This window comes from Hylobates moloch, unplaced genomic scaffold, assembly GCF_009828535.3.
Source record: "Hylobates moloch isolate HMO894 unplaced genomic scaffold, HMol_V3 SCAFFOLD_2, whole genome shotgun sequence".
Taxonomy (NCBI): Eukaryota; Metazoa; Chordata; class Mammalia; order Primates; family Hylobatidae; genus Hylobates; species Hylobates moloch.
The window spans coordinates 29,081,324-29,097,177 of record NW_026652277.1 but is presented as its reverse complement, the minus strand read 5'-3'; the positions used below and the strand labels follow the sequence as shown (position 1 = coordinate 29,097,177).

The window sequence follows — 15,854 nt, the reverse complement described above, 5'->3', positions numbered from 1 at the left end:
ATTAGGAGATATATCTAATGCTAAATGACGAGTTAATGGGTGCAGCACACCAACATGGCACATGGATACATATGTAACAAACCAGCACATTGTGCGCATGTACCCTAAAACTTAAAGTATAATACTACTAATAAAAAAAATCTAAACTAATATGAAAGAAATAAATGACAGAAACTAACCAGGTACTATAGTGAAATTATTCTGAAATACACAGAACGTAACATCAGTTATTGACTGTGATGATAACTAAGATATAGCTATAAAAAATTATCCCAAGAAAAGACTATCTTTCAACATGAGCAAGATGTTGTATAAGGCGGGTTGAAATTACAAAGGGGAGAGAGATACTGTTCATGTAAAAGGGCCATGTTTTTGAAGCTCTCCTTGCTTTAGGATTTGTTTGTAGGTGCCAGAGGCCATTTGGTTATTTGTACACATTATTTTTAAGAAAAGCTTTTTGAAAGAGAAATAAAATTGAATTACATACACAGTAGATATATTTTTGTACATCCTGAAATGAGTAAATTCATCTGGAAAAGCTCATTCTTACTTTTTGTTTTCAAATGCTAGAAATCATGGTAAATGTTAACCAAACATAAATGTGGTCTAGTATTGTCAATATCAGAGAAAAAGCACTATTAAAATGGAATCCATTTTGTATATTGCATTTTTAAAACCTGATTGATCACTGTTAAGTGAGTTTTTGTAGCTAAGTGTTTTTAAGACTGTTGAGTGATTTTTAAAGGAAATGTCCACGTGTTGCTAGTAGTACTATGTAAATAAATTAGTCATAAATGGAACAAATAATAATGATTGGCATAAGCAGTAGGATTCATTTATCTTTGATAAAAACTCTCCAAGATGCATTAGGTACACACCAACTGTGGAGAAAAGGATGGAATGTGTTTCCTTTTAACTCCACAAATTTATGAAAAAAATCTAACTCATTTAGTTGCATGATGGTAGTAGAAAAAATCTTAATAAAAATAATCCTAGTCAAATATAGACATAATATTTTAGAGGTGTTTTTGTTTCATGTAAATTAGAAACAGCCTTTTTCATGTCACTCAATAAATTATAGAATAGTATTAATACAGTCCTCATCCTTTAATCATACATACACATAAAATGTCGTATCAGGGGAAAGAACACACAGAGAAAGTGAGAGAGAAATAAAAAGAGACAAGAGGGGATGCAGGAAAGATAGATATATATTAGAAATTATTGCACTTTCTAGAAGAGATGTCATTCCTGGGATAAAAGAAGCCTTGAGCAGATTATAGAATACATCAGAGGCATTCTTTTCAATAAATGACAAAGAAAGATAGAGTTGCAAAAATACAATCAACTGGAATAGTGAAATTTGGTGAAATTTTAGCAATTTCAGCAGAGCACTTAAGAATACTTTACAAAAGGCAATTTTTAAGAAGTCCTTATGTAATGAAGTAACTATTATATAACAAACTGATTATAGTATATGGACAGCGGCTTATACAAAACCAAACGGAAAAAGAAAAGAAAAAAAATTAAAGACATTAAAAACAAGAGTAGAGCATCAGATCATATTGTATTAACATGCCATGACTAGATTGCTTTTCTTTCTAATGTACCATAACCTATACAATTGCTAGGTAAACAACATGGACCAGTACCTTTCTTTTGGCCTTTAGCTGCTCATGATACTTGTCACAGGTATCTCCTGGGATTTCTCCTCCCCAAAGAGTAATTCCAACAATGGTGTATGTGATACCCATGATGAGCAATGGGAAACAGTACACCAGTATAATGACGATAATATGGTAACTACAAAAAATAAGAAAAACACATGCGGAAGACCTTATTGGAATGAAATATTGGGGACTGAATTTGCTCAGCTTTAAATCATAATTAAAACTACCAAGAGTTATTTCTACATCATCTCTATACATTCATCTCAAAATTCCATCAAAATATCATGCTATTGTCACTTATATTTATGTTTCAAATGCTGCCAGTTGATGTTGTCAATCTTTACTTGGTATATGAAAACTATAGCTGGGTCGAAGGGCTCAGTTAAACATATGTTCTCCTTGCCTAGAGGTTGAGGATGAACGACTTTTCACTGCTATGTACTCTGCTTGGTAATTGTTGAGCTAAACTAATTAAATGTATCATTGGAGGAAAAGGGAAGGGATAGAATAAATGAATCAACTGGCATATGTTTTCTCCTATATAGGACTATCTTCTATATTGCTGCAACATCAGACATACATAAACTGTTTTTCATTCAAATGGTGGGAAAACAGTTAAGTAGATACTCTGAGCCATAATGAATCTACAAGTTACTACAATTTTTAAAAATCAGGTAAAGACATTTACATGCAATTTTCCAGAGTCTGGGTCCATTTGATTGCATTGTTAACTTGGTAAAAACAAAGCAAAACAAAAAAAACATGTCGACATAGCAGTCAAACCAGAAGTATGCTGCTGTGAATTATCAAATTAAATTCTGATATTTAGTAGCTTTCAGTCAAAATTATAAGAATTCAATTAGAGAGGAAAAGGAGAGTAAGCCATACTACAAAAGCCCAAATATAATTTTACAAACTTTTGTATGGATTTCACTGTCTTGGAAAGCTTTAAAGTAATTAAAAAGTTTGTTAGAACGGTCTTATCCAGACAAGGGTTTTTTTTTTTTTTTTTTTTTTTAAAGTGAATCTTAAATATCCTTGCCTTTCCATTTCTTGGTAGATTACTAAGTATTGATTTAAAATCAATGAGGAAATAATTCAGTCAACAAATAATTTGAAGATGATAACATTATCATACAATTAAGATGTATTAATAATAATGAATAGAGTATAGTACTCAGTTTAATATGAGCTGTCTGATTTTCCTTAACTAAGTGTCTCCTAATATTTTTGTTCAAAAATCTGAACTTTGGGTAGAGCAAAGGTAGATAAAATGACTGCTTTAAAAGGCAACCATTATTTGTACCATTTGTTATTTTTAAAGGGAAAAATTGGTGAGTAAAATAGAAAATAAGTACTTTATTAAAATAAAATTTAAAAGATTATAATTTAAAAATAAAATGCAATAAATTACACAATTACATTATTATTCCTTTTTGCTCTATTTAAGGTGGGTATAAAATGTGAACCAAATTTTACCATATATTATAGCATTTGTATTTCCTTTTCAATCTAGGGTTCATGTTTTTTTAATGGTTTTTGCTTGTCTAGAGAGAAGTAAAAGAACACAAACCAAATCAAGCCAAAATAAAATCAGATAACCTACTAGGGTGCTCCTTCCCTTCAGCTACACTTCCTAAAAGAGCAATCAACACGTTTGGGCTTTGATTTCTTCCTTCTCACTCATTTCTCAATCAATAACACTGCTTTTCTTTGCACATTGCTTTTATCTTTTATCACTTCCTTCAGGAAACTCTCCAGTGCCATCCCACATAGACATCCTCATATTTCCAATTAAAAACCTTAGTAACTTACACAACTTATTGACCACATACAAATCATACCATATTACAGTATTTTTATATATTTCCTTTTCCAAATAATGTATGAACCCTGGGGGAAATGTCAGTCTTATTTAATTGTTGCTCCTAATCTGTAGTTTCCTAAGTGTTTGATAAACTGAATTGAAAATCATAATAGAGAATTAACTTACGTGAAATGTTGTTTGGGACCTTCTGGCCATTGCACAAAGCAGAGAGTACGGCCTGGCATGACTTTGGTTTTGGAATAAAGACATTGAGGGAAGGCAAGTAGAAATGCTAGAATCCAAATACTTCCAATGACAATCTTGGTTGCTGTGGCAGACAGTCTGGGTTTCAAGGGATCAATAATAGCCATATACCTATATAAAAACAAACAAAACCATTTCATTGGTTTTCTTTATAAAAGAGTTTGAAATGGAGTTTCAAAGGTATTTCAAAGGCATTTCAATAGTTACAGTCATTGCTCTTTTGGGAAACCAGTTGATAAGGACTGCTTGAGTAGAGGCAGCGTAGAATGGTAATCATGGCATAGTCTAGGAATCAGGAAGATCTAGGTTCAAATTCTATTCTGACACTTGTTTAAACTTTTCGAACCTCAGCTTTATTATTTTTAAAATTGAAATAAGAACACCCATCTCTTGGGGTAAAGTGAGGATCAACAGATGTAAGTCAGCGGTGCCCAGCCTTTTTGGCACCAAGGATCGGTATTATGGAAGATAATTTTTTTTCCATGGACTGGCAGTGGGTGAGGGAGCTATGGTTTGGGGATGATTCAAGGGTATTACATTTATTGCACACTTTATTTCTGTTGTGATTCCATTGTAATATATAATAAAATAATTATACAGCTTGCCATAATGTAGAATCAGTGGGAGCCCTGAGGTGGTTTTCCTGCAACTAGACGGTCCCATCTGGGGTTGATGGGAGACAGTGACAGATCATCAGACATTAAGTTCTCATAAGGAGCACTCAGCTTAGATCCTTCACACCTACAGTTCACAATAAGGTTGGCTTTCTATGAGAATCTAATGCCGCTGACCTGACAGGAGGCGGAGCTCAGGCAGTAATGCTGCACTGGGGAATGGCAGTAAAAACAGATGAAGCTTCTTAGCTCACCAGCCACCACTCACCTCCTGCTGTGCAGCCTGGTTCCTAACAGGCCAGGAGCTGGTACTGGTCCCTAACCCGGGGAACTGGGGACCTCCGATATAAGTGAAAGATATTAATGCTTTGGTATTGTGCCTAACATATTAGAATTCATAAATGTCTGTTGAATGGAATTGGAAAGGCACTTAATAAGTGCTTACAAATACTGGTTTCACAGCTCAAAACCTTCATGTCTCCTCTGTATGTTTAACTTTTAAACATATAATTTCTAGAGAAATAATATGGATTATACCACGTACTTGACAAAGATGAGAAACTCCTATAAAAGATATGGTCCACAAACCCATTTAAGAGCAGCAAGAGACAAGTTCAGAATTTCTGTGATTAATAAATCAAGTTTGATTGAGGCTATGCCTTCCTGTTATACCTCATATTGAATTCATACTGCATCATGAACATCTTCATGGTGCCTATCTGTGTAACTACATATAACACTGTTGTAACGGAAAAATATATTTGAGTCTCTAAAAAGTATACTTAAAGCATACTTAAATATGACTTTTGGAGGGCAACTTCTTGGGGAAGTTAGGAATTCTGTAAATATGGTAAATAGAGTCATGCTTTATTAACTTAGTACAGGAGTAACAATATAGCTGAAAGAATCAACTTCCAATTTTGAACTGGAGATAGCATGGCTAATTGCCAAATTCTAGCTAATGTTCAGAGACAAAAATAATATGTACCAAACAAATTAGCTTTTTGTATTTTAATAAAACACAATCTTTATATTGTTTCAATTCTACTTGTGGTCATTTTTATGTTTATAGAATATATTTTGATTTATGAAAAATTTTCAGACGTAATACTTTCATCAAAGAATGAATATCCCATAGGCCAAAAAATGTTAACCTTAAGAATAAATATTTCAAAATAAGGATAATTTATCAATATGTTTATAACTCTTTGATGTTGTAACTACTGGGCAGAATTAAATTTTCAGAAGATATTGTGTAAATTATCTATATAATATTCTTAATATTAACTATAGTCATGATTTACCTAAAGAAAGTAGTCTTAATTCATCATGTATAACAGCCATTAGGTAAACATGAAACTTAGATTTGAAAAATAATATTTGTCCTTTTGTGACTGGCTTAATTCACTGCTTGATTCCAAATATATGTAGTATCTGAAAGAGTGAAACTTATAAAGGCATAGAACAGATGATGATTCCTGTGGGCTCAATGAGTATAAAGTTTTAATAATGCGAGATAAAGAAGTTCTAGACTTCTGCTGTATAACATAGTACCTATAGTTAGCAATAAATTATAATGAACTTTATCATGTTAAATGGATAGATCTCATGTTAAGTGTTCTTAACACACACACACACCAACAAATACACACACATACAAACACAAGGAAATTTTTCTAGGTGATGGATATGTTTAGTGCCTTGATTGTGGCGATATCACGTTTTTCCAAGCTCATCAAAATGTATACATTAAATACGTGCATTTTTTTTTGTATATCAAGTATACCTCAAAGCTTACAGAAAGAGAAAAGAAAAAGTAATGATAAAAAAATACCTAAGTTTAGGAAAACAGTGTGAACTCTACAAAGAAAAATAATGCATATGTTTCAAATAGGAGACTTTAAAATTCATCTCTCATGGTTATGCTGGTGAAGATAATAATAAAAAAATTATTGATTGTTAACCATAACTAGGGTACATAATGTATGTAATAGGGTTGCATACATCATATATACTTAATAGCCATAATAATCCAACCACAGAATAATAGTATTACCTCTATTTTACAGAAAATAAAACTGAGCCTTAAAAGATTATGGGAATTTTTCATAATGACCCAGATAATAAGAGAAAGAGCTAGAATTTTAAGCCAGTTATGCCAGTCTCCAAAGACAATATAGATACAGATTATAGCTTTTGAATATAACCATTTATTTTAGGAGAGAAACAAATATAACCATTTATTTTAGAAGAGAAATATATATATTTCTCCTCCGCAATATATATGTGTTAGATACTTATATATTATATGTGTGTGTGTGTGTGTGTGTGTGTGTGTGTGTTAGAGACACCTACCAAAGAATCAGAAGTAGAATTTTGCCATTTTGCATTTTTGAATCTAAAAGCCTTTATGTGTAACATTAAAACAAAGGTAAAATATATAAAGGAATTATATGTGGGCATTTCTATTCCTGCTCATGTTGATTACAACTCACATAGCATTCATCTCAATATAGGAATTATTTCTGTATTGGTGTTTCAAAGCCAAGCACCTGTCAATAAATTGGTTGTACTGAACTGAATATCCCTCAAATCCCATTATAATCTTTTGCTTTGTTGCTTGCTCTGGCATCTAATGAATGCGATTTAGATATTTAGACAGTTGATTTTCTGAGACTAAAAGGAGAAGTGGAATAACACAAGCAGGCTTAAAGCCCTGTACAACTCCTGTAGCACAGATAACTCAAAGTAAACTGCAAATTGCATTGATTCTTCTGGCCAGTCTAATTAGTCTAATGCTAGAGAAAGTATTTGCTGAAATAATTTCTACCTGTTAGAAATAAAATATTATTTTATTTGAATTATATGGAAATAATCAATTTATGTTCTCATGAACATGTTAGTGATAGTAGAGATACTGAAACTTCTAGCATACCTTTTTGTCATAGCTTGTCTGATCCATGATTCACTTATTCAATAAAACATTTATTGAATGACTACTATGGTATTCCAAACACTAGTAATCCAACACTGGGCAAAAATGGTTTTCTGTGAAGTAGAAAAATACTTCCCAAATTGAGAGATCCATACCATTTGTGAAGCAGACAAATACTAATCAAATAATGTCAAAAATAAACATAAATTACAGATGTGACAGCTGTTACGAAGGTAAGGCCAAGTGTATACATGAACTGAGAAAAATATATTTAGATTGTACTTCAGTTTTCCCTAAGAAAAGTCATTCTAGGTTGAAACTGGGAAGGAGAACCAGGCAAGGTGGCAGAAGAGTGAGGGTTGCAAAGATTTCTGGTAGAATGAACAGCATGTGAAAAACTCCTATGTTGATGGTGGTTTTTTTTTTTCTTTTTTTTGAGACTGAGTCTCACTCTGGTCACCCAGGCTGTAAGTGCAGTGGCACGATCTTGGCTCACTGCAACGTCCGCCTCCCAGTTTCAAGCAATTCTATTGTCTCAGCCTCCTGGGTAGCTGGGACTGCAGGTGCCCGACACCATGCCCAGATAATTTTTGTATTTTTAGTAGAGACAGGGTTTCACCATATTTAGAAATACAAAAATTAACCTGGTGTGGTGGCACATGCCTGTAATCCCAGCTACTGAAGAGGCTGAGGTATGAGCATTGCTTGAGCCTGGGAGGTGGAGGTTGCAGTGAGCAGAGATCACATCACTGCCCTCCAGCCTGAGAGACAGAGGAAGACTCTATCTCATAAAAAATAAAAAACATATATATAAAGAATGGAAGTGGGTGGAGCCAAGATGGCCAGATAGGAACAGCTCCAGTCTACAGCTCCCAGCATGCGCAATACAGAAGATGGGAGATTTCTGCATTTCCAACTGAGGTACCGGGTTCATCTCACTGGGGAGTGTCACACATTGGGTGCAGTGCACTGAGCATGAGCTGAAGCAGAGTGAGGCATCGCCTCACCCAGGAAGCACAAGGGGTCAGCAAATTCCCTTTCCTAGTCAAAGAAAGGGGAGACAGACGGCACCTGCAAAATTGGGTCACTACCACCCTAATACTGCACTTTTCGAACGGTCTTAGCAAATGGCACACCAGGAGATTATATCCTGCACCTGGCTCGGAGGGTCCTATGCCCATGGAACCTCACTCATTGCTAGCACAGCAGTCTGAGATCAAACTGCAAGGAGGCAGCAAGGCAGCGGGAGGGGTGCCCGCCATTGCCGAGGCTTGAATAGGTAAACAAAGTGGCCAGGGAGCTCGAACTGGGTGGAGCCCACAGCAGCTCAAAAGAGGCCTGCCTGCCTCTGTAGACTCCACTCTGGGGGCAGGGAATAGCCAAACAAAAGGCAGCAGAAAACTCTGCAGATTTAAATGTCCCTGTCTGACAGCCTGGAAGACAGTAGTGGTACTCCCAGCACACAGCTGGAGATCTGAGAACAGACAGACTGCCTCCTCTAATGGAACCCTTAACCCCAAGTAGCCTAACAGAGAGGTATCCCCCAGTAGGGGCAGACTGACACCTCACACGGCCGGGTACTCCTCTGAGACAAAACTTCCAGAGGAATGATCAGGCAGCAACATTTCCTGTTCACCAATATCTGCTGTTCTGCAGTAACTGCTGCTGATACCCAGGCAAACAGGCTCTGGAGTGGACCTTCAGCAAACTCCAACAGACCTGCAGCTGAGGGTCCTGACTGTTAGAAGCAAAACTAACAAACAGAAAGGAAATCCACACCAAAAACCCATCTGTACATCACCATCTTCAAAGACCAAAGGTAGACAAAACCACAAAGATGGGGAAAAAACACAGCAGAAAAACCGGAAACTAAAAATCAGAGTGCCTCTCCTCCTCCAAAGGAACGCAGCTCCTTACCAGCAATGGAACAAAGCTGGAAGGAGAATGACTTTGACGAGTTGAGAGAAGAATGCTTCAGATGATCAAACTACTCCAAGCTAAAGGAAGAAGTTTGAACCCATGGCAAAGAAGTTAAAAACCTTGAAAAAAAATGAAACGAATGGCTAATTAGAATAACCAATGCAGAGAAGTCCTTAAAGGACTGGATGGAACTGAAAACCATGGCACGAGAACTACGGGACAAATGCACAAGCCTCAGTAGCCGATTCGATCAATTGGAAGAAAGGGTATCAGTGATTGAAGATCAAATGAATGAAATGAAGCAAGAAGAGAAGTTTAGAGAAAAATAAAAAGAAATGAACAAAGCCTCCAAGAAATATGGGACTATGTGAAAAGACCAAATCTATATCTGATTGGCGTACCTGAAAGTGACGGGGAGAATGGAACCAAGTTAGAAAATACTCTGCAGGATATTACGCAGGAGAACTTCCCCAATCTAGCAAGGCAGGCCAACATTCAGATTCAGGAAATACAGAGAATGCCACAAAGATATTCCTCGAGAAGAGCAACTCCAAGACACATAATCGTCAGATTCACCAAAGTTGAAATGAAGGAAAAAATGTTAAGGGCAGCCAGAGAGAAAGGTCGGGTTACCCACAAAGGGAAGCCCATCAGACTAACAGCTTATCTCTCGGCAGAAACTCTACAATCCAGAAGAGAGTGGGGGCCGATATTCAACATTCTTAAAGAAAAGAAGTTTCAACCCAGAATTTCATATCCAGCCAAACTAAGCTTCATAAGTGAAGGAGAAATAAAATCCTTTACAAACAAGCAAATGCTGAGAGATTTTGTCACCACCAGCTCTGCCCTAAAAGAGCTCCTGAAGGAAGCACTAAACATGGAAAGGAACAACCAGTACCAGCCCTGCAAAAATATGCTAAATTGTAAAGACCATCTAGGCTAGGAAGAAACTGCATCAACTAACGAGCAAAATAACCAGCTAACATCATAATGACAGGATCAAATTCACACATAACAATATTAACCTTAAATGTAAATGGACTAAATGCTCCAATTAAAAGACACAGACTGGCAAATTGGATAAGGAGTCAAGACCCATCAGGGTGCTGTATTCAGGAAACCCATCTCACACGCAGAAACACACATAGGTTCAAAATAAAGGGATGGAGGAAGATCTACCAAGCAAATGGAAAACAAAAAAAGGCAGGGGTTGTAATCCTAGTCTCTGATAAAACAGACTTTAAACCAACAAAGATCAGAAGAGACAAAGAAGGCCATTACATAATGGTAAAGGGATCAATTCAACAAGAAGAGCTAACTATCCTAAATATATATGCACCCAATACAGGAGCACCCAGATTCATAAAGCAAGTCCTCAGAGACCTACAAAGAGACTTAGACCCCCACACAATAATAATGGGAGACTTTAACACCCCACTATCAACATTAGACAGATCAGTGAGACAGAAAGTTAAGAAGGATATCCAGGAACTGAACACAGCTCTGCACCAAGTGGACCTAGTAGACATCTACAGAACTCTCCACCCCAAATCAACAGAATATACATTCTTTTCAGCACCACACCACACCTATTCCAAATTGACCACATAGTTGATAGTAAAGTACTCCTCAGCAAATGTAAAAGGACAGAAATTATGACAAACTGTCTCTCAGACCACAGTGCAATCAAACTAGAACTCAGGATTAAGAAACTCAATCAAAACCACTCAAATACATGGAAACTGAACAACCTGCTCCTGAATGACTATTGGGTACATAATGAAATGAAGGCAGAAATAAAGATGTTCTTTGAAACCAATGAGAACAAATATGGAACATACCATAATTTCTGGGACACATTCAAAGCAGTATGTAGAGGGAAATTTATAGCACTAAATGCCCACAAGAGAAAGCAGGAAAGATCTAAAATTGACACCCTAACATCACAATTAAAAGAACTAGAAAAGCAAGAGCAAACACATTCAAAAGCTAGCAGAAGGCAAGAAATAACTAAGATCAGAGCAGAACTGAAGGAGTTAGAGACACAAAAAACCCTTCAAAAAATCAATGAATCCAGGAGCTGGCTTTTTGAAAAGATCAACAAAATGGATAGACTGCTAGCAAGACTAATAAAGAGGAAAAGAGAGAAGAATCAAATAGAAGCAATAAAAAATGATAAAGGGGATATCACCACCGATCCCACAGAAATACAAACTCCCATCAGAAAACACTATAAACACCTCTATACAAATAAACTAGAAAATCTAAAAGAATTTGATAAATTCCTGAACAAATACACCCTCCCAAGACTAAACCAGGAAGAAGTTGAATCCCTGAATATACCAATAACAGGCTCTGAAATTGAGGCAATAGTTAATAGCCTACCAACCAAAAAAAGTCCACGACAAGATGGATTCACAGCTGAATTCTACCAGAGGTACAAGGAGGAGCTGGTACCATTCCTTCTGAAACTATTCCAACCAATAGAAAAAGAGGGAATGCTCTCTAACTCATTTTATGAAGCCAGTATCATCATCCTGATACCAAACCCTGGCAGACACAACAAAAAAAGAGAATTTTAGACCAATATCTCTGACGAACAGCGATGCAAAAATCCTCAATAAAATACTGGCAAACTGAATCCAGCGGCACATCAGAAAACTTATCCACCCTGATCAAGAGGGCTTCCTCCCTGGGATGCAAGGCTGGTTCAACATACACAAATCAATAAATGTAATCCAGCATATAAACAGAACCAAAGACAAAAGCCACATGATTATCTCAATAGATGCAGAAAAGGCCTTTGACAAAATTCAACAACCTTTCATGCTAAAAACTCTCAATAAATTGGGTATTGATGGGACATATCTCAAAATAATAAGAGCTATTTATGACAAACCCACAGCCAATATACTGAATGGGCAAAAACTGGAAGCATTCCCTTAGTGTTGGAAGTTCTGGCCAGGGCAATCAGGCAGGAGAAGGAAATCAAGGGTATTCTATTAGGAAAAGAGGAAGTCAAATTGTCTCTGTTTGCAGATGACATGATTGTATATCTAGAAAACCCCATTGTCTCAGCCCATATCTCCTTAAGCTGATAGGCAACTTCAGCAAAGTCTCAGGATACAAAATCAATGTGCAAAAATCACAAGCATTCTTATACACCAATAACAGACAAACAGAGAGCCAAATCATGAGTGAACTCCCATTCACAATTGCTTCAAAGAGAATAAAATACCTAGGAATCCAACTTACAAGGGATGTGAAGGACCTCTTCAAGGAAGACTACAAACCACTGCTCAATGAAATCAAAGAGGATACAAACAAATGGAAGAACATTCCATGCTCATGGGTAGGAAGAATCAATATCATGAAAATGGCCATACTGCCCAAGGTAATTTATAGATTCAATACCATCCCCATCAAGCTACCAATGACTTTCTTCACAGAATTGGAAAAAAACTACTTTAAAATTCATATGGAACCAAAAAAGAGCCCGCATTGCCAAGTCAATCCTAAGCCAAAAGAACAAAGCTGGAGGCATCATGCTACCTGACTTCAAACTACACTACAAGGCTACAGTAACCAAAACAGCATGGTACTGGTACCAAAACAGAGATATAGACCAATGGAACAGAACAGAGCACTCAGAAATAATGCCACATATCTACAACTATCTGATCTTTGACAAACCTGACAAAAACAAGAAATGGGGAAATGATCCCCTATTTAATAAATGGTGCTGGGAAAACTGGCTAGCCATATGTAGAAAGCTGAAACTGGATCCCTTTCTTCCACCTTATACAAAAATTAATTCAAGATGGATTAAAGACTTAAATGTTAGACCTAAAACCATAAAAACCCTAGAAGAAAACCTAGGCAATACCATTCAGGACATAGGCATGGGCAAGGACTTCATGTCTAAAACACCAAAAGCAATGGCAACAAAATCAAAACTGACAAATGGGATCTATTTAAACTAAGGAGCTTCTTCACAGCAAAAGAAACTACCATCAGAGTGAACAGGCAACCTACAGAATGGGAGAAAATTTTTGCAGTCTAGTCATCTGTCAAAGGGCTAATATCCAGAATCTACAATGAACTCAAACAAATATACAAGAAAATAACAACCCCATCAAAAAGTGGGCAAAGGATATGAACAGACACTTCTCAAAAGAAGACATTTATGCAGCCAAAAGACACATGAAAAAATGCTTGTCATCACTGGCCATCAGAGAAATGCAAATCAAATCCACCATGAGATACCATCTCACACCAGTTAGAATGGCGATCATTAAAAAGTCAGGAAACAATAGGTGCTGGAGAGGATGTGGAGAAATAGGAACACTTTTACACTGCTGGTGGGACTGTAACCTAGTTCAAGCATTGTGGAAGTCAGTGTGATGATTCCTCAGGGATCTAGAACTAGAAATACCATTTGACCCAGCCATCCCATTACTGAGTATATACCAAAAGGATTATAAAACATGCTGCTATAAAGACACATGCACACGTATGTTTATTGTGGAACTGTTCACAACAGCAAAGATTTGGAATGAACCCAAATGTCCAACAATGATAGATTGGATTAAGAAAATGTGGCACATATACACCATGGAATACTATGCAGCTATAAAAAATGATGAGTTCATGTCCTTTGTAGGGACATGGATGAAGCTGGAAACCATCATTCTCAGCAAACTATCACAAGGACAAAAAAGCAAACACCTCATGTTCTCACTCATATGTGGGAACTGAACAATGAGAACACATGGACAGAGGAAGGGGAACATCACACACTGTGGACTGTTGTGGGGTGGGGAGAGGGGGGAGGGATGGCATTAGGATAATACCTAATGTTAAATGAAGAGTTAATGGGTGCAGCACACCAACATGGCACATGTATACATATGTAACAAACGTTCACGTTGTGCATATGTACCCTAAAACTTAAAGTATAATAAAAAAATAAAGAATGGAAGCAGAGAAGTAAGTTATCTAACTTACGTTCTGATTTAGGTCAGAGATAATTGCTGCTTAGATTAGGGCATTACCACTGGAGGTTGATTTATGTGAATGGTTTGAGGAAAGTCAAGAAATACCAAAATACTGTTGTAGAAAGGGACACTCAGTTGGCCAAAGAAATAGGGAGAATTTCCAGGCTCTGGTGAAAACTTATTTGAAATTGTTGATTTGGAATTCGTTTGGGCACCAATATTTTCATTCCATAACTTTCTTCAGCAACAATAATTTGCATGGGGAGAATGTATACTTAGGATCACCTGAACAAACTTTTTCTGGACCTTGAGAAAAAATAGTCAGATCTGAGATATAATTTTACCCAAATAATTGTCAGTACTTTATTCCTTTAAAATATGTTTTATGTGATCACATCAGCTTTTCCAAGGTTTTTTGCTGAGCTTCTCATCACCATTCTTCCTTCACCAGATTTTTAAAGACATTAGAATCTCCTTAGTAGGATTATTTCATAAGTAACAGCTAAGAGCTGATTCTTTACTCTTCATATTAGCATACCACCTAAACATGTTTTAAGGTCACTTTTTATTATCTTTTATAGAAGCTGAAATTCTCAGAAGCATCTATGGAAAGCTAGTAGTTTTAAAGCCATCTCTTAACAGTTTTCCTTTCCACTCTAATACTAGACCACTTTGCTTTACCACTTACTATTTTTCTGATATAATTGAGGTGGTCTTTTATGTTTACTTATTGTGTTTTGAAAAGCAGATTATTTTGGATGTAACTTTTGTTTGCCTGCTGTCAATAAGAAAGCCTTTTCAATTTTGTAATTGTTATTTGTATCTATTATAATTCTTCCTTTTGTTGGCATTTTTACTAAGTTGTTTCTGGATTTTTATATGCTTTTACATATTTTCAAGTTTTGCAATGAAGACAGAGTGCAGCCTTCAGATGTTTGATTGCAGAAACTATGCAAAAAATAATTTGCTTAAAATGATATGAATTTTACTGTCTTCCAGCTGCTCATGACCCATAAAGTTTCAACTTCTGGCCTTCAGTGCTAGGGTGTTTTCTGCTTTGACAAATCATTTGAGAGATACATGACTTTTGTCAAAATCCATTTTCTAGATATATTTTGTGATTTTTTTCACAAGTGTCTTTTCTATTCTTTTTTTGTTTGTTTGTTTGATGGGCTTTTGCTGTGTTGCCAAGGCTGGAGGGCAGAAGTGTGATCATAGCTCACTGCAACCTCCAACTCTTGGCTCAAGTGATCTTTCTGCCTCAGCCCTCTCAGTAGCTGAGACTACAGGTGCATGCCTGGCCATTTTCTTTTTTTCTGTACTTCTTGTAGAGATGAGGATTCGCCATGTTGCCCAGGCTGGTCTTGAATTCTTGGGTTCAAGCGTTGTGTCCACCTTGGCCTCCCAAAGTGCTGGGATTACAGGCATGAACCACCAAACCTGGCCCATAACTGTCTTAGACAAACTTAAGAATAAATGAATCAATCAGCTGATTATAAACGTTGTCTTAATAAATTTCAAAGTGAATGAGCTTTTATTAAAATAATCTACATTTGCTGACTCATATGTGACTCATATGAATATGACTATTCATATATGTATGTATATGACTATTCATATATGTATGTATGAATATGACTATTCATA

General features: G+C 36.2%; 1 protein-coding gene across 1 annotated transcript in view; it reads right to left on the bottom strand.

Moving 5' to 3' along the window:
- TACR3 (tachykinin receptor 3) overlaps positions 1–15,854 on the bottom strand; it is a 114,903-nt gene that overhangs the window by 70,787 nt on the left and 28,262 nt on the right. Inside the window, exons 2-3 of the mRNA XM_032174803.1 lie at positions 3,664–3,852; positions 1,653–1,803 (exon numbers count right to left, since the gene is read on the bottom strand). Of these exons, the coding sequence (XP_032030694.1) occupies positions 1,653–1,803; positions 3,664–3,852 (340 nt within the window). The remainder of the gene's footprint in view (positions 1–1,652; positions 1,804–3,663; positions 3,853–15,854) is intronic.